General features: G+C 42.4%; 1 protein-coding gene across 2 annotated transcripts in view; it reads left to right on the forward strand.

Annotated features, from left to right (window-relative positions):
- TENM2 (teneurin transmembrane protein 2) overlaps nt 1-26,545 on the forward strand; it is a 2,093,216-nt gene that overhangs the window by 1,222,656 nt on the left and 844,015 nt on the right. For both annotated transcript variants that reach the window (XM_048860042.2, XM_048860041.2), the window contains one exon: nt 25,153-25,453. In XM_048860042.2, the coding sequence (XP_048715999.2) occupies nt 25,228-25,453 (226 nt within the window). In that variant the 5' untranslated portion in view covers nt 25,153-25,227. The remainder of the gene's footprint in view (nt 1-25,152; nt 25,454-26,545) is intronic.

A 26,545-nucleotide genomic window follows, 5' to 3' on the forward strand; every position in this document is an offset into this window, starting at 1 on the left:
AAGCCAGAGGCTTCTCAGAGTGCAGCCACCAACTCTTGCTGGTGGCCGCTCTGACAATTCCCCTAAAATACTTAATTAACTTTCAGAAAAACAAATAAACATGCATATATACATGTCCAAATCATTGTAATTAATCCATATAGGGGTTTGGTTTTTTTTCAGACTCAATAATAAAAATAATGTACAGTTGTCTCTGTTCTTTACTGGACTAAAACAGAATAGAAACACGAAGTGCTTTGAATATTCTTGTGTCTTTTTTTTCTTCTTTTGCTTTTTTTAAAAAAAGACTTGCTAGCTATAAGTATGTCTGCTGTGAAAAGTGATATTTGTATGTTTGTTAATATCACTTTTCACAGTAGACTTACTCATCCCTGGGCTTGCTGGGGCTAAATTAAGCCCTGGATGGGGAAGTAGGTACAGTGGCGGGGGGAGGTGGGGGCAAGGCGTGATGGGGCACTGGGAGAGGCAGCGGGGCCAGAGGTGATTGCAGGAGGGGGTGAGCTCAGGGCTAGAGGCCACCACCGCACAGCCAGGGAACAGAGCCCAAAGCCCCACTCCCAGGGGACAGGGCTTGGAGACTGATCCCGAAACCCCATGACTGGAGCCTGCCACCCCAGGGCTGAAGCCCAACCCCACCACTCCCAGGAAGGTGGGGAACTCGACTGCCTGTTCCTCCAGCTTGTGTGTCTCCAGAGAGGAGTGGGGCCCAATCACTGCTGGTGGCCCCTGGGTAGGGGCCACTGCTTTGCCCCTACCGCTCCACAAATCACTGCTCAGGAGGCTGTGGCTGCAAGAAAAGCCCCTGGTGGCCGCATTTGAGAGACGCTGGTTGAGACCATCTGATTTCTATGTTGAAGAGGGTGAAAGTGGTGGGCTTTGTGGGACTTCCAATGGTAGGGATCTGGGGTGGGGAGGTGTATGTGTCCAGTACAGCCAGCCTGAATTGCCTCACTGGGTCCAACTGAATGCTGGATCAGTTAATCTTGCTAGATGACATATTTGTGCCATTATCCCTATGGTCAACGTGTTTATTGCTGTTGAGATGTCTAGTAGTTAAAGCACAGAGGTTCTGCCTTGTCCAAGACCAAGACAAGGTCATCAATCAGTACAGCACATCTATGTACTGTGTCCTGTTCTGAAGCCTGATTGTAATGGATCTAGCACATAGGTGTCTCTGGAGCTTGCATGGCACCACTATGTTCTCAGTGACTTTGCCAAGAATAGGTAGCTTGGAAGTTAGATATTTTCAAGGTCATGGTATCATGTGTAGGGGCTGTTCAATGGTGGTTGGACTGTTGCATTCTTTAGCGTGATGGAGCTGCTTTGGAAAGAAGCATCAGTGTTTTGTTTTTTTTCCTTTTTATTGTGATTAGTCAAGACCCATTTTCACATGTGATTTAGACACTTAGGATCCTAAATTCCATTGACTTTTTTTTCCAATGAGACTTTGACTCCTAAGTCACTCTTAAATGCTTTAGAAAACTTTTGTCATAGTTTGGGCCCTACCAAATTCATGGTCCATTTTGATCAATTTCACAGGAGGAGGAGGGTTTAAAAATTGATCAGTTTCACATTTTCAGCTGTTTACATCTGAAATTTCAGGGTGTTGTAACTGTGGGGATCCCAACCCAAAAGGTATCCGGAAGTGGGTGTGATTTTTTTTTCCCCCTTCCCAAGCTGCCATGCAAGGGAAGGACAAGTCCTGTCTCTCCCCAGCCCAAGTTGGGACTCAAAGCTAGGAACCCCCTGGCTGGGCACTTCCAGAAGCAGGGGGAAGATCAGATTTAACAGAGAAGGGCTTATTTCATGGTCCGTAACACATTTTTCACGGCTGTGAAATTGGTAGGGTCCTAGTCATAGTGACCTAGTTTGTGATAATATGGATGAGTACTGTATCCATGAGCACATTACCACTAACACCATGCTGCAGTATGGGCCCAGTATTGATTAGAGAGGAGTGCTCTCTGCTGGGGCACCATCACTTCCTGACGCATATGTATATATTCCTCTAGTACTGCACCAAGATATGATACTAAATCCTACAATTTCCTAAAGTAACTGGAGGCCCTGCCTTGCCTGATGTTTCAGTGTATTGCTGCATCACATACCAAAAACACTTAGCAGCCTAGAATACCAGAAGATAAACTATCAAATCAGAAATGGTACGATAATACTACTATCTGATGCATTCATCTGCACCCAATTTCATTAATATTATACAGTACATAATAAAATTGAACAAATTCCTGGATAACAAGCCCTCAAAAAATGAAAAGACAAAAAGAAACCACCTTTCTGCAAAACCCAGCTAACCACAGCTGCTTCTGTTCTTGACTGAACTCGGGTCCATGAAAGCCCTTGAAATCAGGAGGAAACAAGCAGGATTGAAACATGTTCCATTATGAAGCTCCCTATAAGTTGAAATTTTGTTATGGAATTAAGAGACCTACTTTTCATGCAGACATTACTTTTTATATATTAAAACTAGATAACATTTAAAATAAGAACTTCTCTATCTTCCTTTGAACAGTTCATTAGACAAACACACGAACCTATTAACAAATAATAATTTGGGTAGATATATGGAAACTTAGCTGGTGAAATATACAATAAGGTAACACAATACATTTATCATAGGAGAATGAGAAAAATAATAGATAATTACAGATGAGAACTAGAAGGAAATAAAATTTGCATGATACAGCAAGCTCGCTATCTTGGTGAAGCCATACCCTTTTGCATTCCCTCAATGTTATATAAAATATCATTTATTTTCATGAGGGGAGTGATGTGATCAGCACAACTTCTGACCTTTTTGAAATATCCATTGATATACAGTAAAAGGAAAGAGAAAATGAGATTTAAGCTATGGGTATGTTGGGGATCCGATTTATATGGTGCTTAAAAAATGCCCACAAGTCTTCAAACAAAGGAATGGAAGCACTGAGTATTTCATCAGCAAACAGTACATCTGGTTATTGAAAGCCCTCCACATCTGCAGTGGAGCAAGCCAAACTTGAACTTCATAGTGACATAAGATATATTTACTAACAGTAAGTTATTAAAATGTTTATATCTATTTCTGGAAAAGACTACATACGTATGAAGTTCAAGCTGGCTTCCTTTCTAGGAGAGAATATAAAGGGACTTAAGCATCAATTGTGGCCACTCAGAGGCCCAAGGAACTCTGTTAGGGGGCTTATTCCTTCACCCACTTACTTCCCTGGTCCTTCTCGCACGAACAGAGAGCAACAATACCCGAAGTCCAAAGGTGCAAACAATTTGATGTTTATTGGGGTGAACTTCCAGCAAGCATGATTCCAGTTTCCTTCCTTGGTGTCCCCCTTCCCAGCTCTGACACCACAGAGCCTTACACCTGTGTCCCTGTTCCCATTCCTGCCCTTAGCCAAACATGATTCCAATTTTCCCACCCCCATTCCCTGTTCCCATTTGCCCCACACACACACCCACCCACTTCCTGATTGACTGCAGACTATATAGTAAAACTTGAGTTCTGCTTAGCTATACCTTAACCAATCATTTTCCTGAAATTTAACTAACCAATCCTAACATATTGTAACATGATTATGTAACCAATTATATCCTATCACCTTAATTAGTTTACACCCACCAAAATTAATTATACAGCAGACAGAAACAATCACAGAACCAGACAGAGATTATACAGACAAACAATGGGGAAACGGGGACTATGGTGATAGAACAAACACAGAAATGAGGATTTCACATCCCAGCTATTGATAAGTGAGTTCTTACCAGACAGGATGCTGTCAAACTAAGTTTCCTTTTACATCTTCCAGGCACTTCCCTTTCTCTGGAGGCGATAGGCATTGTCAGGACAGGATTGTATTCCTAACAGCCCAATAGCATCTTATTTCAATGTGACTAGTTTGGAATGTGAGGATGTGACCGGTTGCTTCCCAGCTGATTGCTGCCTCTATTGCTTAGCCAAAGATCTTAGCCTAAGCACAGGGCCTCAGACTGTCACAGTAAGAGAAGGCCCTTACACCGGCAGACAGTGATTTTGATTCTTTCTTTTATACCTCTATAACTAGCTAAGTGATAAGAATACACCTAAATTCTCAGAGTATAGGCCTTTTACAGACAGGCCTGAATATCTATATCCTAACAAACTCCAATTCAGATGAACATGAAAGAAGATATGAGAGACCTATCAGGGCGAGACCACAGATGGAATAATTTAAGAAGAATTAAGGAAAATGTGATCAGGCTACTAGGAAAAGTAGTGGGAAGATCATAGGGCAAATGTCTAAGGAGCCAGGTGACCAGGTGCTGTGTCTTCTCTCTTTCTAAAGAGGAAAAGGCCAAAGCTGAACCATAATCTGTCTAGTGATCAGGAATCGAATATAGAATTACCAGAGAGGATGAAGAGGCAAGTTCTGTACATAGTGCAGAACTTGGCCCAAAATGTTCATTACACAGGGGGAAAAATAGGGATGTTATGCTGTTTTCTGGGTTCCTTGGTAAAGGGTGCAATAATAAGAGGAAGAATGTCCTGAGGCATGTTGGGGAATCCACACTTGGTAGTGCTGGGGATGGAAGTAGGGGGGGAGGATGCGGCAGTGGGGAGACACCTGAAGGGGAAGATCTGATACAGTTGAGAGTGGCATCCAAGATATGGGCAGAGATGTGAATACTGGGTTGACACAAATGATGTTGCAGTTCTCTCTGGTATCAAATGAGATTGGAGGAAGTATTAAGATGCTGGTAATCAGCCTCCCAATCAGGTGACAATGTAAAGATAAGAGTTTAGGAGTCATAGGGCCAAATTTGCTGCTTCTGTAAATTGGCCCAGTTCCACTCACTTCGGTGGAGCTGTGCCAATTTATACCAGCAGAAAATTTTGACTCAGATGGCTTCTCTGGTGACCTATTGTGTCTGAGCTGGACACAAGGTCTGCAGAGGGGCTGTGAGGTAGTCCACATACGCGTGGCTGCAACTATGCCTTTTTAAAAGATAGTGAGTATCCCTCTCAGGGCTGTGCAAAGAGGGGAGGGAATGGGCGGTGGGGGGGGGGCTTCAAACATTCTGTAAAGGGCCCTGGGTTTTTTGGCTTTGATTTTTCACTTCTTACTCTTGTAGGTCCCTATGCTCCTCTGTGACGCCTCACTTCACTTGACCTCAGTCGAACTTATCCACATTCCTGGGCGCTAGCTCATTGATTTCACCTGATATAGCTCTGAGTTTCACAGAAAGCTTATGTCCTCTTACCTGATTACACTCCGTTTCTGAGATTAGTTAGATCTTTTACCTACAGCCACCATCGTACCAAACCTAGCAATTGATTCATGAAGAGTGTGGTGGGGTGAATTCTTACAGTAACTGACTGTTTTTCCCCCCTCCCTATGATACCTACAAGCACAAGAGTAGTGCTCAAAACCACAAGCTGCAACAGATCTATAAAAAAGATCCAAGTGTGAGTGGTCTACAAAGCTGCTTAACACTCACATAGTTTGATCGTGCTACTGGTGAACAATCCATGAATGGTTCTGCTGCTTCCACTTCTGGGCCTTCCTTAGCTAGTGAGACTGCTCACTTTGGTGGGTATGTGCTAAAGACATTGGTTCTGGGACTGAAAGTTGTACTAGCAACCAACAGGCAGCTGTTATGCACATGGGCACTGAAAGTTGTTCAGTTTTTGAAAACCTGGGACAGAATTTTGCCTTTGGTAAGGAAGATCTGGCTGATTGGCTGCGCATGAATTATTAGCTCCTTTTTGATAGAAAATGGTCACATAGTTAATGTACAGCAAAACTTTTTGCATAGCAAATGCAAAGGAAGGCAAGTATTAAAACTGTGGTTCTTGGTCAGAATTCCTAATGGGGAATTATGCACACAGCCTGTATATCTGCCAACAGTGACTCTTGCCTCCTTATTCTGTTTCACTTGTTTGCTTTTCCAGACAAATTCCTCCTGTTCCTTTGTGAACCATAGAAAGGAGGACTTTTTGTGGGTGCATTTATGATGCCATTATTCTTGGATACTAGCTTGTGAGCCTTGTTGGGGCCTAATGCATTAGAGAAGCCCTCTGAAGGCCTCTGTACTTGTACTCCGCCTGCAGGACATCTCATCTATGATTACTTAATTTCTGCTTGATTGATGAACCCTGGAAGGGGCAGATTATCCAGGGCTCAGCTAAGGACTCTTAAATCCAGACTGATGCACTGAAACCCAGATGCTGCAGAGCAGAGGCCTGGCTGAGTGCTGGAGACTGGCCCAGACCTGAGGGGTACCCTGGCATTGGAACGCTAATGAGTCACACAGCAGACAAAGATATGCAGACTTGCTATCAGATTCAGATGGACATGTGGCTAGGGTTGCCAGGTTGAAAACGGACCCCTGCAGTTCTGGTCAGCACTACCGACCATTAAAAGTCTGGTCGGCGATGCAGCAGGGGCCAGGGCTAAGGCAGGCTTCCTACGTGCCTCGACTCTGCGCGGCTCCTGGAAGCAGCAACCAGATCCCTGCGGCCCGTAGGCACAGGGAGGCTCCATGCACTGCCCCTGCCCGAGTGTCGGGTCTGCAGCTACCATTGGCCGGGAATCGCAACCAATGGGAGCTGCAGGGGTAGTGCCTGCAGGTATGAGGGCAGTGCGTGGTCCCATGGAACCTCCCTGGCCGCTCAGGCATCTAGGGGCCACAGGGACCCAGTGGCTGCTTCCTGGGAGCCACAATAAGCGCTGCTGGGACTCCGTACCCCCTCCAACTCCCCAACCCCCTGCCCCAGTCCCCTCCTACACCCCAAGCCCCTCATTCCTGGCCCCACTCCAGAGCACACGCACCCCACCCCCTGCCCCAGCCGGTGAAAGTGAGTGAGGGTGGGGTGACGGAGGGAGCGATGGAGGGAGGTGGGATGGAGCGAGCAGTGGGTGTGGCCTCTGGGAAGGGGCAGGGCAGAGCAGGGGTGTTCGGTTTTGTGCTGTTAGAAAGTTGGCATCCCTACACGTGGCAGAGTATTTTTCATCTCTTGGATAATTTGCTGTACTTGGGTGAGAAGTGACTAGCTTTGAGATGTTCATTTGAGAAATTAGACCATTATTGTAATGGTAACTCTTTAGGTTTACTTGAATTGCTTGCAAGGTATGATAGTATGTTGCAAGGTCATGTGGAAGCTATTAATTCTGGTATTGCAATGGTGATGTACTTATTAAACCAAATTCAATATTATTTTATTATAGGATCAAGAAAAGTACAGCAGACTATTTTCAACAAGGTTAAGAAAGCTAACTACTTCTCTGTTATGTGTGATTGCATTCCAGACCTTTCCCAAATGGAACAAATGCCTCAGGTGTTAATGTTCAGATTTTGAAAGATGAAGTGAAGGTCATTCAGAGTTTTGTGGATTTCACTGAAATCCACACCAAAGGAGCCCAGGGTATTATGGAGGCTATTTTAGAGAAACTGAAAAAAAGATGGTTTAAATATGGCTGCTAGCCCTGTTGTCATTGCAGGGGAGAATGCTAATATGGCTGCAGCATACAAACGTGTTCAAAATCAAATTTAGCAAGTAAATCAGTATGCATCTTTCATCGCATGTGGTGCCCACTCACTGAATCTCATTGGAGAAGCTCCTGCCATGGTGGTTCCCCAAGTTGTTGTTGTTGTTGTTTTTTTGGGGTTGTCATTTCGACTTCTAGTAGTTTGCATGTGTTGAAAAAACACATTAGCATTACATCAGACTGGCAAAGCACACAACCAGATGGCCAGCCTGGGTAAAGGTAATTGATCCACTACAAAATCAGGTTGAGAGTGTTTTTTGATTCTGTAGACGAGATCAAGAAAGCACACAAATTTAAATTGGAAACTGAGAGCCTGCAAATGAACACTTCTTTTGTGTTTTGTTCCATTGAGGAGACTGCTGCTTCACAGGCTGAAATGTTAGGCATATCCACGCAGTTCAAAGAACAGTGTTCTTGAAGGAAGAAAATAATGCAGATGAACTTGCAAAGAATGAAATGTCATCAGATTTCCCCTCTTTCTCCCCCACCCCACCAAAAAAAAAGTTTGAGTTCCAGGTTTTCAAGCCCATTAGACACTGTATCAGCACAACTGGACAACAGGATGCATAAGTATGATGGAGTCAGAAAAAGGTTGGCTTTTTTTGGTGGGTGAGAAACTGAGGTCTCAGCAGCGAAGATGTAAAAGACATGGTTGACACTTAGCAAGTAGCTACTCTGAAGATTTAAACTTGGAGTTTTGGGAATGAGATTGAGCTCTCTGCCAGGTTTTTTGCAAGCAAACTTTTAAGGGAGACTTGGAAATGAAGGAGCCCATTGATCTCCTTAGCTACATTCACAAGAGATCTTCAGATGCGAGTTTCCCAAACACACAACAGCATTGCAATTTTTTTTTTATTTATTTTTTGCTGCCTTCCAGTAACAATGGCTGCTAACAAAAGGAGTTTCAGCAAGCTAAAATTAATCTTGGGGCTGAGAAGAGAGGAGCTGCTAATCTGAGTGCAGAGGGGACTCATAGCAGAAAGACAAGGTTTATATACCATCCCCTGGATGCATGGGGGGCAATGTCTTAACTGATCCTCACTGGCCAATCCATCAGCTCAGTTCATTCATTCCTCTCTTCTTCTTCAGCGGAGTGGGGGATCCTTAAAGGAGCCACTATCCCTTTTTCCTGCTGGTCCAGCCAAAGATCCCTCCATGCTTTTGAGATTGCAGGAGGTTCATTTGCTGTTGATTTCAATGGGACCAGGATTACACTTCTTCTCCTTGTCCGTACTAAATTCTGAAATGAATGGTAATAGTTAAAGCGAAAACAGCTTATTGTAAACAAATTAATTTTTCAAACTGGTCATATATACAATATATATGAATGAAAAACTGTTTGTTGTCCACATGCCCATAGAGGAAGAGCATAAATGAATACTGTGCTTCAGGGCTGCTGTAAAGACTCTCAATGGAAACTGAAGAATATGTCTGAATTGATTTATGTGAAATTGGAACTCTGTAATGACTGTTGAAAAGGTGGACTCTTGGGTGTTTTGGGTTATATATTTCCTTTATGCATTGTCTGCTGTTCTTTAGATTTATGATGGTGCCATCATGACACATGCTGCTGGGTTATTTTCTTTTGGTTTTTAGTTTTAAAGAATTGTTTCGAAGTCCGCACTATGAAATGACATGTTTGGAAAGTAAGAGCTTCTCTTGGGAACTTTGATTGCTGTTTTTGTTAACTGTGTGTTTCTTATGGTGTCTCTGCTTTAGAATTCTGTTTCTGCATTTTCCCTACTCCCTGGTGGTGCTTACACTGTGTCACTTCATTTACATGGTATTTCTTTTTAACTGCTGTACTTGTGTGTTGCATGGTGTGCAAACAGCTCAGCTGCTTGCTATGTAGTCTTTATGGCTATATGATAACAGTATCGGTGGTTCTTCGAGAGGTGTCCCTATGGGTGCTCCACTCCAGGTGTTGGTGTGTCCCTGCACCTTTGCTCGGAGATTTTTACAGTAGTACTTGTACCGGTTACGCACATGCAGAGCCTGCCTCCCAGTTCTGAGTGTACCTTAACAGTACACGTACACTTCGGTCTCCTCAGTTCCTTCTCTACTGTCCCTGACCTGAGACGGAGCTCAGCAGACTTCTTAGAGACTTTCTCTTCATTTGTTCATATACCTTCCCTGTAAAGTTTGTTACCAGTAGTACTTAAATAACATTTTTCCTGTCTTTTTTTCCTCTCTCAAACTACAAAAAAACAACCTCTTTTGAATCCACAATGCATACATTAGATGTATGCAGGGCTTTGTCCTTCTATTTGGATAGTACCAAGCCCTTTAGGAACTCTTCCAGACTTTTTGTCTCCATTGCAGAGCACTCCAGAGGGACACCTATTTCTATCCAGAGACTTTCAAACTGGATCTCTGAGTGTGTCTGACTGTGCTACCAGATAAAGAAAGTTACACCTCCTGCCAGCATCAGAACTCACTCCACTAGATCTGTGGTTACCTCTGTGGCTTTTCTATGCAAAGTTCCTCTGGCTGACATCTGTAAAGTGGCTACATGGTCTTCTGAACACACATTTGTTAAGCATTATGCCCTTGCTCAAGGCTGTCTCTCTGATACACAATTAGGCAGAGCTGTATTATCTACCACATTCTTACCAAATCCGAAGTCCCTACATCCTTGAGGTACACTACTTTTAAGTCACCTTGAGTGGAGCACCACAGGGACATTCTCTCTCTCAGAGGAGGTTACTCACCCTGGGCAGTAACTGACGTTCTTCGAGATGAGTGTCCCTGTGGGTGCTCCACTACTCACCCTCCTCCCCTCTTCTTTGGAGTTGGGGTAGCCACCATTGTAGAGAAGGAACCGAGGAGACCGGTTGTGCACGCGTACTATTAAGGTACACTCAGAGCAGGCTCCGCACGTGCATGACGGGTACGAGTACTGCTGTAAAAATCTCTGAGCGAAGGCGCAGGGACGCACCAACACCTGGAGTGGAGCACCCACAAGGACACTCATCTCAAACATCAATTACTGCACAGGGTGAGTAACCTCCTCTTATGTTTGCTGGCCATCCGCACTCTGCCTACATGTAGGAATTGACAGTGAGTCACTCCCTTATATTCCCACTGAATGCTTCTCCCATGTTAGAACTGGAGAAACTTGCCATTTTACAAATGCTTTTTTTACTGTGCATTACATTTATTCTTAGGTTTCAGAGTAACAGCCGTGTTAGTCTGTATTCGCAAAAAGAAAAGGAGTACTTGTAGCACCTTAGAGACTAACCAATTTATTTGAGCATGAGCTTTCGTGAGCTACAGCTCACTTCATCAGATGTATACCGTGGAAACTGCAGCAGACTTTATATATACACAGAGAATATGAAACAATACCTCCTCCCACCCCACTGTCCTGCTGGTAATAGCTTATTACCAGCTATTAAAAAGCTGTTAAAAGCTATTAAAAGCTATTAATATTATTAAAATATTAAAAGCTATTAATATTTAATATTAATATTAAAAGCTGTTAATAGCTATTAAAAGCTATTTCCAGCAGGACAGTGGGGTGGGAGGAGGTATTGTTTCATATTCTCTGTGTATATATAAAGTCTGCTGCAGTTTCCACGGTATACATCTGATGAAGTGAGCTGTAGCTCATGAAAGCTCATGCTCAAATAAATTGGTTAGTCTCTAAGGTGCTACAAGTACTCCTTTTCTTTTTGCATTTATTCTTAGTAACCTTTCATCATGGCTTCATTTTATTTGCTTGCTTTACAGACAATCTATTATATCTGTATCACTAGATCTTTTTCCAGTGTTAATAACAGCATAACCTTAAAATTGTAAAAGATTTATCGATTGACTCTTAAACAATTTTAATGTTGGAAAAAGTTCTGCAATGGGTAGAAAGCATAATAGAGTATGGTATTGGAATGAGAAGTATTTGAGATTTTTTTTATTATTATTTTTAACCTGATAGTTGAGCTGAAAGCAAACCTGGTGTTACTGTGTGATATTTCTTTAAATAACATGGCTTCCCTTTCTGTGCAATATATGTTGTGTCCCATTATTGACAGAAGAATCAAAACTAAACTACATATGTCTAATGGCTCTTGTATTCAAAAACATAACCTACATGGTTGGTATAGTAGAATACAAAGTATATGTAGATTTATACTTTGCAAATATAGGGGTTTTTTTAAATTATTTCTTAATTCTGGGTTCCCTGTTACAAGAGGTAATGATATCTTTAGCCCCTAAGCAGAGTATTTCAAAGGATGCAAATCTTAACACTGTTTCTAAGTATTCATGAGGTTGCCATCTAATAGGCAGGTGTTTAGAAGAAAAACACAGAACCCTGAACTCAGGTCTTGATAAGTTGGACAAGAGACACATTCTTTCTGGCATAAAATCCATCACATTTGTTGCCTTCAAACGCTGAGGTGACATGGACACACTGTGGGTCAGCCCAGGGTGTCTGGAATTCAAGTGCCTTTTGTATTAGGGCATTTCTACACATGCAGCAGCGCAGCTGTACCAATGCAGGGGCACCACTGCAGCGCATCTGGTAAAAATGCTCTATGCCAATGGGAGGGAGCTCTCCCATCAATATAATAAAACCGCCTCTATGAGCTGCAGAAGCTAGGTTGGTAGGATAAGCTGTCCCGCCTACATAGTGCTGTGCACACAAGTGCTTATGCTGGTGTAACGTATGTTGCTTAGGTGGTGGTTTATTCACACCCCTGAGCAACATAAGTTATGCCAACGTAGGCTGTAGTGTAGATAGAATCTAGCGGTTTGAAGACCAGTCTGGAGCTGGCAGCCATATAGGAGAGTTGTCTGATGGATCTGACTCAGTGTTGCAATCCAAGCTGGAAACCACATGAAAAAGGGTCCATGTTGCTCTTCATTATCTCAGATGGTAGAGGAGAGCAAGGAGCTCTTAATGAGTCTGAATAAAAGTTACATACCTTAGTTGATCTTCCTTTACAAGGGGCTAAGTGGTGAGAGTTTGAAAATGTCCTTAACTGCTGGAAGCAATGATGCCTTGTGTCTTTCCTTTTCTTCTAACCAAGCTTAGGTCAGGTATGGTATAGGAACTTGAATGCAATCAAGCAGATATCGATAAACTATCATCATTTGTCCTAGTCATAGTTGATGAATTTTCCAAGGTATGGTGTGGGGAAGCAGGGAAAGTGTTTGCATCTCCTATGCAGTAGATCTCCATACTTAAAGTTCTTTCACATCATTAAGCACAAGGGCTGCTTTGGGCTACTGCCGATTTGGGTACTAATATATAAAGAAGACCGGGATGGGGAGTAAAGAAGCTGATGGCCTTAGCCCATAGCTGCCAACTTCTCTGCACTGTAAGAATGTACGTGAAGCAGCTGCATTTCCCCTACACTACCAGGAGGCATTACAAATTCTTGAAGTACATTGCTCCCAGAGTTTTCTCTACAGCAGTATGGTTCTGTACTGCCTCCTACTCAGAGCTGTGCTCGTCTTCTGCTGTAATGTCTGGACAGATTTTTCATGATTAGCATCTATTTGCTTTCTTCCAGGCTTTGTAACAGAGCGGACCACTGACTTACTGGAGGTGTTTGTTTGTTTGCTTGCTTAAGTTTATAATATGATACTCCTTCTAATCATAGTAACCTCCTATGTTTTTACTTTATTTTTGCATACACTTTTCATATGGCTGGAAGCAAATCTTATATCTTGGGAAGGAATGTTCGTTCTTTTGGTTAGAATGGGAGTCTGGGCAGCAACACCTTGATTCTATTCCTGGCTCTTACCACTGACTTGCTGTGTGACTCTGGAAAACTTGCTTAGGTTTCTGGGCTACAATTTACACTTCTGTAAAATGGTTATATTAAGTAGTATCCACTGATGTGCAGTTTAATTTGCATAAGTACTCCATTATCCTTGGCTGCAAGATGGAATAAAAATGCAGAGTATTGTTGCTCTCCTGTCTGAGAAACATCTATGTCAATGTCAAATTCATACTACTGAGTGTTTAATCCCTTGATGCCTATGTTGAATTTCATAATCCATACCATCAATGCTATTTGAAGTGATGTAGAATTTAAAAATATAGGGAATACTTCTTTTTAGCAAATCTGATTTAGAAAAAAATTCTATTGAGATATAACATATTCATCATGTGGCTTAGTAATACTACTTTCCCTTGTGTTCCATTTCTTTCTTTTCCCTTTAACTTCTAGTCAAACCATCTTGAACCTTTAGAATGAGGGATCCCAGTAGGAAATTCTGTTGTTTTTTGATAAATTTTATGTGTATAAAGGGCAGAGAACTCGGAGTAATGTGGTTAATGGCTTATATACACTAAAGGCATTTTTTGTGCAGGGTTTTCATTGCTTTCAAAGCCAAGTTGAATGGGCTCCATTTATTTTTGTAAGTGGGTATTTTATTCTTTATTCTATTGAAATCTAAGAATTCCTTTTTAATCAGTCTTTTTATTCCAATATTTTATTCTGATTAAATTTATGGCACTAAATAGTATCTGATAAATCCCTGCCCCAGAGAATATGGTCAAAGCTATTAAAGGCCAACAAAGACAAGACCCAGCATGGCTGTTCTTTTAATTAAGGGTATGGACAACTTGAGGAGGAAAATGAGGAGAGAAGTGGCTCGGAAGGAAGTATTTAAGAGAAAAGGGAGGGGGAAGAGTGTGCACATTGGACAAACCTAGGGAGGATAATGTAAGTGTAGTAAGCAGTATCAGTTCTGACATCTGGTTAAAATTTTAAGGCCTAGTAACTTCCCTTAGCTCTTTGTATGCTCGTTACATTAGGTGAGTTTTGATGTGTATTGTAACTGACAGTCTCTTCAATGAAGACCTGATATTGCATTAGAGCCCCCAATTGTAATGTTCCTATGAGCCCTTACGATCTGGGGTACAGGAGTAGCTGGTCTTTCATGGATTCTTCATCTGGCCAAAAAAAAAAAGCTTCAACTAAAATAAGTGAGTGAGTGCTTACAATTGGAATGAAATGTAGACACTTTTATTTTCTCTGGTGCTCTGATGGTAGAGCCTTTGTTAGTCTGCATGAATAAAGGCACACAAATGAGCAAAGAGAAGAGAAAATAACTAGCAAAACTGAAGGAGGTTGTGTCAGGACAGAACTGAAATGCGGGGAGCCTGGAAGAGAGCAAGCTAAATTTAGTCCAAGAGGGTCAATCAAGTCATGTGTATGGATGGGTTTTAGCAGGGGGAATAAGAAGGAAAAGGTTATTTTTGGTGATATTAAAGGGGTGGATGCAGAGATTGATATGTGTATGTGCCATTTTGTCATGTGCATTGTTGCACTCATGCAATAGGTATAAGTGCAAATACACAGTGTATGCAGGAGCATCAGGTGTTTGCAATTTGGCCAGGCTAACTTCAGTGTTTGAAATGTTTAGAAAATTTGGACTACATATAATTTGGAAAATATAAACTAATCTCAAAAACGTGACCTTGGGAGACATGGCAGTTGCACTACCATGAGCCCTTACTATGAGGGAGCCTTCTCCCTGACATCCCTGGCCAAGCAGTAGATACACTCCAATCCCTGAGTCCTCTGAGCATCCCCCTGGAGTGCCGAGCTGCTTATCCACTGGACGCTCTCAAAATTACCAGATGGCTGTTCCAAAGGAACAGTACACTGCAGCTTACTAGTTACACCCTAGACCCCAGCTCACACCTAGACACACAACACATGAATTTGTTTACAGTGAAAATGTGAATAAGTTGATTTAACAAAGAACAGGGATTCAAATGATAGCAAAAAGAAATATTGGAGAAAAGGATTCCATATAAAATCAGTGTGCGTTCTAGAGCCTAAGATGCCCTCTTGTCTAATATGGTAGTGCTTTACCCAGAGTTCTTCCCATAGAGCTCCCATAGAGTTCTTCCCTTCTCAACCAGGAGAGTTGAGACCACCTTTTCCAACCACTTCATGAGATCAAGACCTCTGGCAACTTGTCTCCCAAGATGGAGACTGACTGGGCATCTTTCTGAATCCCTAGATATGTTACACCAAACCTTTGTTTTTTTCACCTGTAAAACAAACAAGGTGTTTGCCCTACCTGCTAATTTCTTCCCTCCGCAATGTCTTCATTGTACACTGAGTCAAATGCTAAATTGACTTCCGTGGTAGGACACGCAATATACATTGGTTAACCATGGAGAGAAGTGTCTCCCACCTTCTGTTGTGGTGGACTCAGTCTCAAGGCACACTACTTCAGGGTGATCTGACTTTAACTAGAAGGCCTCATGTAAATATATTAGAAATTGTGTTCTTATTCCATATTATCTGTATGTACATTTCACAAAGATTATAATGATCAGTGTGATACGGGCCTTCAGTAGAAACAATGTGACTCTCTCTTTAGGGAGCTAGAATATAAATACCAGACCCCAGGGATACCTGTAACTCTCATGTATCACTGTGCCCTCTGCCATTTGTCATCAAGAGGTCCTTGGGTCACATCTGGTATAGAATGGAGGCAGCAGAGAGGAATTAGGAGGGAATCTAAATTCACTTTTGGAGAGTCTGGACCCAATTATGGTGTAAGAGCAGAGCAGCTCCAAACACTTGAATACACTCTGGATTTACCTTGAGCTGGGTTTAGAATCTGGTCCATGGAGTCTGTGCTGGCAGCAGGGCATACAAGAGGAGGATGATAGGATGCTGGGAAGGGGAAACGTGTCATATGGGAACTGGCTGCATAGTAAAGGAAGCTGAACCCTGGGATGAAGTGTCTGAGAGAACATTGAGGGGGATGAGGGTGAGTTGAAAGCAGAGGGCGAGTGAACAAGTATTGAAGGAACTGAAGTGCTAGTGAAAGTAGGATAATAGCCAGGTGAGCAGAGACTTGTAGAAACCAGGGCTGAAATCTTGGCTCCACTGACATGAAGGGTAAAACTCTCACTGACTTAATTGGGGCCAGGATTTCACCCCAGGAGCTGACAGAAAAAGGCGAATGATCAACAATTAAATAACTAATATCCTGTCATTTGTTGCACAGGCGTTTAGATCCATCTGACTCTTATAAATGTTGGTTAATTTGATCAAGGTCTTAGTCAAAAAATTATTTAGACAATTGTTTCTTGATTCAAAAATATTCTCTGACATGATTATACAAAATTGTTAAAGTATGCTTAACTGTATTGTATAAATCCTGCAATGATTCTTTCCATCTTTATTATCAGCACTGCAGCAGTTGATCGTTCTTTTTATGCAGGAAAAGTACTTGTATTCTTAAGGCAAATTTTAGGAAATGTTTACAATGACCAGCTTGCGTTTGATCTTTAAATCCTTTTCACGGATTTATTCAGCTACACAAATTAAGACATTCTATTAAATGAATGTTTAGCTTTTTTTTGTATTATGTGAATTTTCCTCCTTTTTTTATCATGCTACATAAAATGATCAAACTGTATAGATAACACTAGTGAGAGCGGAGAACTGTGAGTTAGAACTTCTGGGTATGTCTCGGACTCATTGTGTGACCTTGAGCAAGACACTTACCCCTCTGTGCTTTAGTTACCTCATCTGTAAAATGAGGATAATATATACCTACTTCACAGGGCTTTTTGTAAGGCTTAATTAATATTTTGTAAATCATTTGAGTTCCTCATATGAAATATACTATGTAAGTGCAAGCTTCTATAACTGTTAGTTGTGTTATCCTGTTCCCCCCACCCCCGAGCAAACAAGGAAACTATTCTGAGGGGAAACGTGTGGTGTTTTGTTTTTTGTTTGTTTTTTTTTTTGAAAAAAACATGGACCTCGGAAGTTTTAGGAATACAAAGACCTGTCCCACGTGTCATTTTCACTTTCTATTACCCACGTCTTTTTCCATCACTTTCATACTCTTTATCCTTCTGTTCCCCAGAAACAAACCTAGGTGTGATTGGGGAAACAAGTCTAGACAAGACTACAGCCTGTTTGTTTGTTTTTCACTTGGTAACATAGTGTAGGTTTGTCAGCCATTTTTCAAGTTAGTAAAGGGGTTAAAATCAGCCACCTTGTTTGATATAAAGGCTATCAACTTTATTTCAATTCATTTAATAATTATGAAGACTTCCTTTTAATCAGCTTAGTCTTTCCCAATGAGGGGAAAAAATCCTCTTCTGGTATGAGAGCCGTCATGGTGAAAACTAGATGTTGTAACTACTAGACTGTGATGATCAAAATGTTTAAATGTGTAAAATGCAGGAACCAATTAAAGCTGCTTGAAATAAGGCTTTTTGAGAACAAAAATTCATTAGATATCCTTAGTGCTCTTTGGATGAGCTAGAGTGGTGAACACTCCAAATTTGTTTTCAGTAATGAAAAAGGCCAGATGGCTTCTGTTATGTTGCCCTCTTAGTAACTGACCAAAGGGTTGTGTGAATCATCACTACTTCTCACTACCAATCGTAAAATGAGCACATTGTTTGTTTTCCAATCAAAATGCTTGCTATTCTTACTCTCAATTGGTAGGATCTTCCCAGTTTTTCTGGGTATGAACCTCTCTGATCCCAAAGCCTAATCTGTTCAGGCACAGGGATCTGCCATACAAAGCAGTCTTCATCACTGGGGCCTGAGTGGTTATCACTGTCTACTCCTCTGCTCAAATTAAAACCCTAAAATGGTTTGGGCCTGTGTTAGAATGGTAGGACTGATTCTGATCTCATTTACACTATGATACAAATCAGGAGTCATCCCATAGAATTCAGTAAAGTGACACCAAAGAAAAAGTGGTATAAGCACTCTGGTGTGAAACCAAGAAAGCTGAGATCACACAGGGCTTGTCTACACTAGCAATTTACAGCACTGCAACTTTCTCGCTCACAGGCAGGGCTGGCCTTACCATGAGGCGAACCGAGGCGGCTGCCTCAGGTGCCAGACTGGGGGTGGGGGGGCACCACTAGGACCCAGAGTGTAGAAAATTGTGTCTGCTGCTGGTGCATATGTATTCTCTCTGCTCTAATGTAGAGACACGGTGGAGTGCTGTGAGGAAGGAGGGTACAAGAGACATGGCAGGCAGGAGAAAAGGTGAGAGGGAATAACAGAAAGCTGCAGGGAGAGAGAGGAGGAGGAGCCTCTTATGTACCTCTCTAACACCCCCAGGAGCCTGGATTGATTAACACCAGCTTCTCAGGGAGCTTCCTGTTTCCTGCTGCTTCCCTGAACCCACTTGAGGAGAACAGGCAGTCAACTGAAGTAGTAGGAGCCAGTTAGGCCCTTGAGACGCTGATCTTCCCTCACTCAGGCCCTGCTTATTTGTCCCCGTCAATTGAGGGTTGAGAGCCACTATAGCTTGCACAGAACAGCAGTCATGAGTGAAAGAAGAAGAAAACATTCCTCTGGGGCAGCATTAAGAAAAAGTAAGAAAGCAAAGGAAGCTTTCTATCTAAGCAGGAAGAAGCCCTCCTGAGATACATAGACACAAATGTTCATGGTGAGCCTTCCGGCCCCGGTGAGGATGAGAGTGGTGAGGAAATGCCTGATCTTCCAGTTAGTCAGAGTGCAGGTGACCTGGCAGCTACTGCAGCATCCATATCTCCATCTCAAATGGATGTAACCATGCACATTCCTGAAGTGTAGATCGGAGAAGAGTGTGGTGGAGGTGCAAGAAACAGCTGCTGCTGAGTTTAGTTCCTTAAGTCTAGATGATCCAGGACTGTGGACCTAGTTGAGCTGTAGCTTGAGGGACTTCCTTGTACTGCATGGGCCACAGCAAGTGGCAAAACTTCATGTTCCCCAAAGACAATGAAAACAGAAGTTTCCATCCAACACATTACTGACGTGAAATCCCCAATGGTGACAATGTAGCAAGGCCATGGCTTATGTACTCAAAACCCCAGAATGCTGCATACTGTTTTTGTTGCAAACTCTTCCAGTCTAATGTTCCGGCCACATTGGGTTCTTGTGACAAAGTTCCTCCTCTGCCTCGGTGAGTCCTGTGCTTTTTGCTGGATTTGCTTGCCTCAGAGGGTTCACGGCAGCCCTCAGCTTGGCCGCTTCTGCTAGAGCAGGGGTGGGCAAACTATGGCCCACGGACCGGATCCAGCCCCTCAGGGCTTTGGATCCAGCCTGTGGGATTGCCTCCCTTGGTGCCACAGGCCTTGCGCCGCTCTCAGAAGTGGCTGGCACCATGTCCCTAGGGCCCCAGGGAAGAGGGGGGGAGGGTGTGTCCATTTCCCTTGCCTCCCAGGCACTGCCCCCCGCAGCTCCCATTGGCTGGGAACCAGGAACCATGGCCAATGGGAGCAGCCTGCCCTGGCCCCGGTGCGTGCTGCTGCCACCATGGAGATGCTTTAGGTAAGCAGCACCGGCCCAGAGCCCGAACCCCTCCTGCACCCCACCCACCAACTCCCTGTCCTAAGCCCCCTTCCTGCACCTTGCACCCCGCCTGCACCCCTCCTCTGCCCCAATCCCTTGCCCTGAGCCCGTTCCTGCACACCACACCCCCACACACACACACGCTGCATTCCCTCCTGCACCTCAACCCCCTGCTCCAGCCCTGTATACAATTTCCCCACCCAGATGTGGCCCTTGGCCCAAAAAGTTTGCCCACCCTTGTGCTAGAGGCTCAAACCTGTCATTCACTCAGCTAACCTCCTCACTGGCCAGCATGGGGGAAACGGAGAACAATCCCCGCAGTCTCTAGTGTGTTGGGGACAGGCCAGATCCCTTTCCAAATTAGACTTTCCCTTCTGGTATTCCTCACAGAACAGGGCAACTCCTCCTGTGTCCGATCAGGAGATGGGGGGAACCCGGGCCCACCCTCTACACCGGATTCCAGTCCAGGGCCCTGTGGATAGCAGCTGTCTACAATGTCCCCTGTATAAGCTGCGTGACAGCTACAGCTCCCTCGGCTACTTCCTCATGGCCTTCCCCCAGCACCTTTTTTATCCTCACTGCAGGATCTTCCTCCTGAAGCCTGATCACGCTTGTATTCTTCAGTCCTCCAGCAGCACACCTTCTCACTCTCTGCTCCTTGCTCTCTCTCCCCCGCACTAACTGGTGGGAGGTCCTTTTTAAACCAGGTGTCCTGATTAGCCTGCCTGCCATAATTGATTCTAATTTCTTTATTGGCTCCAGGTGTCTCAATTAGCTTGCCTGTCTTAATTGGTTCTAGCAGGATCCTGATTGCTCTAGGGCAGCCCCTGCTCTGGTCACTCAGGGAACCGAAAACTATTCGTCCAGTGGCCAGTATATTTGCCTTCTACCAGACTACTGGATACCCCACTGGTCTGGGTCTGTCACAGTTCTACAGGGACAAAGAACCGGAAAAATTCGGCTAGAAATCTGGCATGCCAAGAGAAGGCAGCAAATCACCAGAGAGCATTCCATAGGAGGAAAGAGCTTGAGATGAGACTAAGGTGAAAGGCCACCATAGATGATCAGCATCAAGAGAAGATTGCATCATAGTCTCTTTACTGACAAAATGTTCTGAAAAGGCTCATTGCCATTGTGAGAATTCTTGCTACCCAAAACGTAGCACTGAGTGGCACTTCAGATCAGCTGTATGTGCCAAACAATGGAAACTTCCTTAAAATTGTGGAGCTGATGGCTGCGTTTGTTGCCGTACTGCAGGAGCATCTAAGAAGAGTCACCACCCAAGAAATGTACACACACTACTACCTTGGAAAAACAATTCAAAATGAGATCATACAGTCACGGGCAACAAAAGTCAAACAAGATTGTGGCAGATCTGAAGTCAGCAAGATATTAGTCTGTTATTCTGGACTGCACACCTGACATCAGCCATATGGAACAAATGACCTTGATGGTGTGTTTTGTAACAACAACAGGACCCAGTGAAAATGTCCCTGCAATGGTGATTGTCAGAGAGCATTTTCTATAATTTAATGACATTGATGATACTACAGGAGCTGGTATGACAAATGTGCTTCTTGGAAGATATGGGAATTGCGATAGCTGACATGAGAGGTCAGGGCTACGAAAATGGTGCCAACGTGAGAGGCAAGAACAGAGGAGTGCAGACACAGATCCGAGAGTTAAACCCTCAAGCTTTTTTTGTCCCATGCACTTCTCATTCATTGAACTTGGTGGTCAGTGATGCAGCATCAGCTTCTAGTGAGACTGCTGAATTTTTTAATGTAATTCATATTTTTCTCTGCATCAACTCATCGATGGCAAATTTTGAAGCAACATCCAACATCAATCCTGGGAACATCCTCTCTGACACTGAAACCACTGAGGGGCACACAATGGGAAAGTCGAGTGGAGGCCATAAAGCCTATCAAACACCAAATTGGGAAGATAGATGATGCCCTAGTTGCCATTATGGAGGATAATGCTATGACAGGAACTGTCATAGGAGAACAGTGGCAGAGGGAAATGGAATCGCCAGAAACATACATAACTTCAAATTTCTGTGTGGCTTAGTGTTGTGGCATGACCTACTGTTTGAAATAAATATTGTAAGCAAGAGACTCCACGGTGTTGACCTTGATATATCTGGAGCAATGGAATAACTGGACAAAGCAAAGTCATACCTACAGTCTTACCGGTCAGATGAGGGATTTCAAAATGTTCTGAAGAGTGCACAGATGTTGGCAGAGGAACTTCACACTGAAGCTATTTTCCCACCCATTCAAGAATACAAGAGTCACCGAAGATGACATTTTGATGACGAGGCATGGGATAATCCCATAAGAGACCCCAAACAACGATGCAAAGTTGAATTCTTTAACCAGGTGCTAGATTGTGCAATACAGTCAGTTGAAGAACGTTTCATGCAGCTCAAGGAACACAGCAGTATATTTGGGATGTTGTAGGATATTCCAAAACTCCTCACTATACCAGAAGAAGACCTACACCAGCAATGCAGGGCAATAAAGACAGTGTTGACACAAGATGACATGTGCGATATTGATGCGAGTGATTTAGGTGATGAACTGAAAGCCCTTTCAAGATACATTTCAGCAGAATCAACTCCAAAGGCTGTTCTGGAATATATTTGCACAAAACAAATGACCACCCTCTTTCCAAATGCTTTTGTTGCTCTGCGCATACTTCTGACACTTCCTGTAACAGTTGCCAGTGGAGAACGCAGCTTCTCCAAGCTGAAGTTAATGAAGACACATTTACGCTCCATAATGACACAGCAGAGGCTGGTCGGCCTTGCAACCATCTCGATAGAGCATGAGCTGGCCCAGGCTGTGGACCTTCAGGAAGCAGGTCAAATCTTTGCAACCAAGAAAGCCCGGAAAGCACCACTTTGATTATTCAAACAGATAAAAATGCCAGTGTTTACTACGCAGACAAGAAAAGTTACATTTGCTGTTCAGGGGTTTGAAAAGGTTACTTAACATTTTTGAACAAGGCATTTTAAGTTGTTAGCTCTCCTATTATTGGGGTAGGTAGCAGATCAGTACCATGAGAGCAGAAGAACAGGAAGAAGGCGGAATTGAGACCTTTCCAAGTTTTGGCCCAAGCGAGGGTGCATGGGGGCGTCATTTGAACTCTCTGCCTCAGGTGCCAAAATGTTGTAGGCAGGCCCTGTTCACAGGTGTGAAAAAACACCACCCTGAGTGCAGCAAGTTGCAGCACTGTAAAGCGCCAATTTAGACAGTGCACCAGTGCTGGGAGCTACGCCCCTTGTGGAGGAGGGTTTTTTGGAGCTCGGGGAAAGTGCTCTCCCAGCCCTGCGCTGCAACTACACAAGGAGGCATGCTGCCTCAATACCCTATTTGTGTGGTTAAAATTGTGATGCACTGGTAGTGCATTTGATTGTGTTGTAGTGTGTGGGTGGTGAATGAAGATCCTCAATCCTGCAAACATTTAAGTCTTACATTTAAATTTGGAAAATGTGGGTAGACACACTGAAGTCACTGAAACTGCTCCTGTGCTTAAAATTAAGTAAGTGTGAAAATGGCTGCAGGTTTGAGGACTTAATGCTGCCAAGTTTTTAAAAATTCAGCTATTCAAAAGTGCACTTAGCCACACAAACCACAGATCGATGATTCAAAATGTTCTACAGTTTTCTTGTTCTTCTGTACTGTTCGTTGAACTTTTGCAGTCTAACCTGATACACTAGCTCTAGTCCAAGTAGCAACAGTACGTAGCGGGGAAAAAGGATTGGGGAGGGAAAAGTTTATTGGTTTTTAGCTGTAATATATTATAATTATAAACAAGAACAATATGTGTGTGTGGTGGGCGGGGGGACAAGTATGTTTTTATATTTCAGAGCTCACAGATTGCAAAGTACATGTAGGCGTCTTAAAACAGCTGGCTCTCCTGGTTACCTAACTTCCTCCTCCTGAGAGAAAAATATAGAAAACAACAAAACTAGTATAAATGTCAGTGTCTGAATGCTGGGAAGAAATTTATCTGGTTTACCAGCTCCACTGACCAATCACATCTTGTCTGCAATGGTGAGCTTATTACAAACTAAAGCCCTGATCTTGCAAACATGTATGCCCATATATGACCTTACTTACATGAGTAATCAGACTTTAATGGGCCACTGCTCATATGAGTAAAATTGCACACATGTTTAAATTAAAAATGCAGATGGAATGTCCGTGATTAACCAGTTAGCCTGTTCAAGAAGTGGGATAATCTGAAAAGTGAACAGCTAAAGCTCATAGTGTTAATTAGACAGCAGTTTGTAAACAAGTTTTCTGTAATTTGGTAACATGAAATGAAGGCATCCACTTCTACAAATGATGGAAAGAAGCCGTGTGAGCCCTCTTTAAGTTCAAAAATGTGGACTGTAACAGTTAATTCCTTTGGAGAACTCAGGAGGTACAACTGAAAGACATTGTTGGGTCAGTATTTTACAGTTGTATCAAGTATAGTACGTCTTGGTAAAGGGTGCATGTATATAACATATATAAATGAATAAAATCAAATAGTGTTTCTCAGCATCCAAGACAAATTTTGTTTTAGGATCAAGCAGCCTAACAATTTCAAATGACTTCCAGAAAGTCTTTTTTCTTATGTGGTGTAAATACAGATTTGCTCAATTGCAATGGTAGATTGAGAAATTCTTCAACACACACTTTTTATTTTTTTAAAGAGATGCAGGGGGGGTTAGGAATGGTGGAGGGGGCTGTATAGATAATGAAGAAACTTTTAATTATTTCTTTCTAGACCTTGCTGTACACTCACATGGTCACAAAATATAATGTGTACCATTGTAGTTCATTAATGCTGAATATTAATGCCTCATGTTTGTAATTGTCCTTGCATGCTTCAATCTTAGTTGTGTATTTCATATGACACTCCACATTCCAGGCCCTCCTGCAGTAAAAGGAAATAATTAGTTGGTTTGAATCTGTTTTTCTTTATACTGTTTCATCACAAGAGCTAATAACCGGCTGTCGGTTTGTATTATCAAAGTGCGTTCGGAAATCAAAAGATTACAGTAGGTTTTTTTTTTTTTCAGTTTTTAAACTTCAATAAAAGCATAGTTTAAATTAAACAAAACTTACAGCTAAATCCATTTCCTTTTTCTTCTTTTCCCCCATTAAAGTCAATTTATCTAAGTTTATAAGGAATTTATAAAGGTCTTATTTTCCATCAAGTTTGCCCACTTTGTGTTTCTGAACAAGTGAAGAAAAGTGAAATGTCACAGCATATTGTATCTCCAATTCTCACTCTTTTTTATTATCTTTTTGTTTTAGGTGGTAGAGTGACTAGCCCCAAGATTAAGGATAAACTATTCTGAAAAGGTTGATTTTTCTTCCTGACTCAGAATAATGGATATAAAAGACCGAAGACACCGCTCTCTAACAAGAGGTCGGTGTGGGAAGGAATGCCGCTATACAAGTTCTTCATTGGACAGTGAGGACTGCCGAGTACCAACTCAGAAGTCCTATAGCTCAAGTGAGACATTGAAGGCCTATGATCATGACACCAGAATGCACTACGGAAATAGAGTTTCTGACCTAGTTCACCGGGAGTCAGATGAGTTTCCAAGACAAGGTATGTGTAATGTACAACTTTTTTTTTTTTGGTCCCAATAATCCCCGGTACAATAACCGCTATCAGTAATGTATATGTCTGCATGCCAGTAGCGTTAGAAATGCCTGTAAAATGGAGAAAGGATAATGCTTGTCATTTTTACCTTTTCAAAGCAGCAACAGGGTTGCATTTTCAATTAGGTTTCAGAGTAGCAGCTGTGTTTCTGTATCCACGAAAAGAAAAGGAGTACTTGTGGCACCTTGGAGACTAACAAATTTATTTGAGCATGAGCTTTCATGAGCTACTGCTCACTTCATCAGATTAGGAAATTCATTTCCTTCCATTGTCCTGTTAAGCTGTGAACATTTAGGCTTCCGATCCTGTCAGAAGTCACTTTCTGTAAGTGAGGCAAACCTAGATCACTGTTTTAACATGTTTTAAATAGAGAGGCACGAATGACTCCTAACCAGTTGTCATATTTGTCATATATTGGCAAATATTATAACCTTACAGTATGTCATTTGTATTAGTTTTAGGCATAATAGTGACATTTTCATGTTGCTTTTTGTTTCTTTGATTGGCTGTATTACTAAAATCAGTAAAACATTGTGATTAGCATACAGTAATTACTAATCTGGTACCTTGGATTTTCTCCCCTGTTTCTAACATATATCACAGAAATGGGATGCTGTTTCTTTTGGCTTCATTGTGTCACTGCAGTTGGCTTATACTTTATTTAATAAAACAAATAATTAATAATTGGCTATAATATATTAGCACCTCACTGAGATTCTAAAACTCATATTAAATTTCAACTTTACACAATTCTCTTTGCACTAACAATTTGAATGACCTACTCAATATAAAATTGTCTGCTTCAAATATCTATCTAGATTCTACTGAACGAAAGAGAATTTAAACTTCTCTAAGAAATAGCTTAAAATATTTCTCTTTGTTAGTGCCTCACTGCACATGTTTCTGCTTCTGTTTTGAGAGTTGTCTTAGTAAAGTGAAACACAGCATAATTCTGTGTGTTTTGGGATGAGGGGGAGAGATGTAAACATAGCTTCAGATGAGCAGTCATTGATCTGCTCAACTTCACCGAATGTTTTG

This window comes from Caretta caretta, chromosome 8 (assembly GCF_965140235.1).
Source record: "Caretta caretta isolate rCarCar2 chromosome 8, rCarCar1.hap1, whole genome shotgun sequence".
In the NCBI taxonomy this organism is placed as follows: Eukaryota; Metazoa; Chordata; order Testudines; family Cheloniidae; genus Caretta; species Caretta caretta.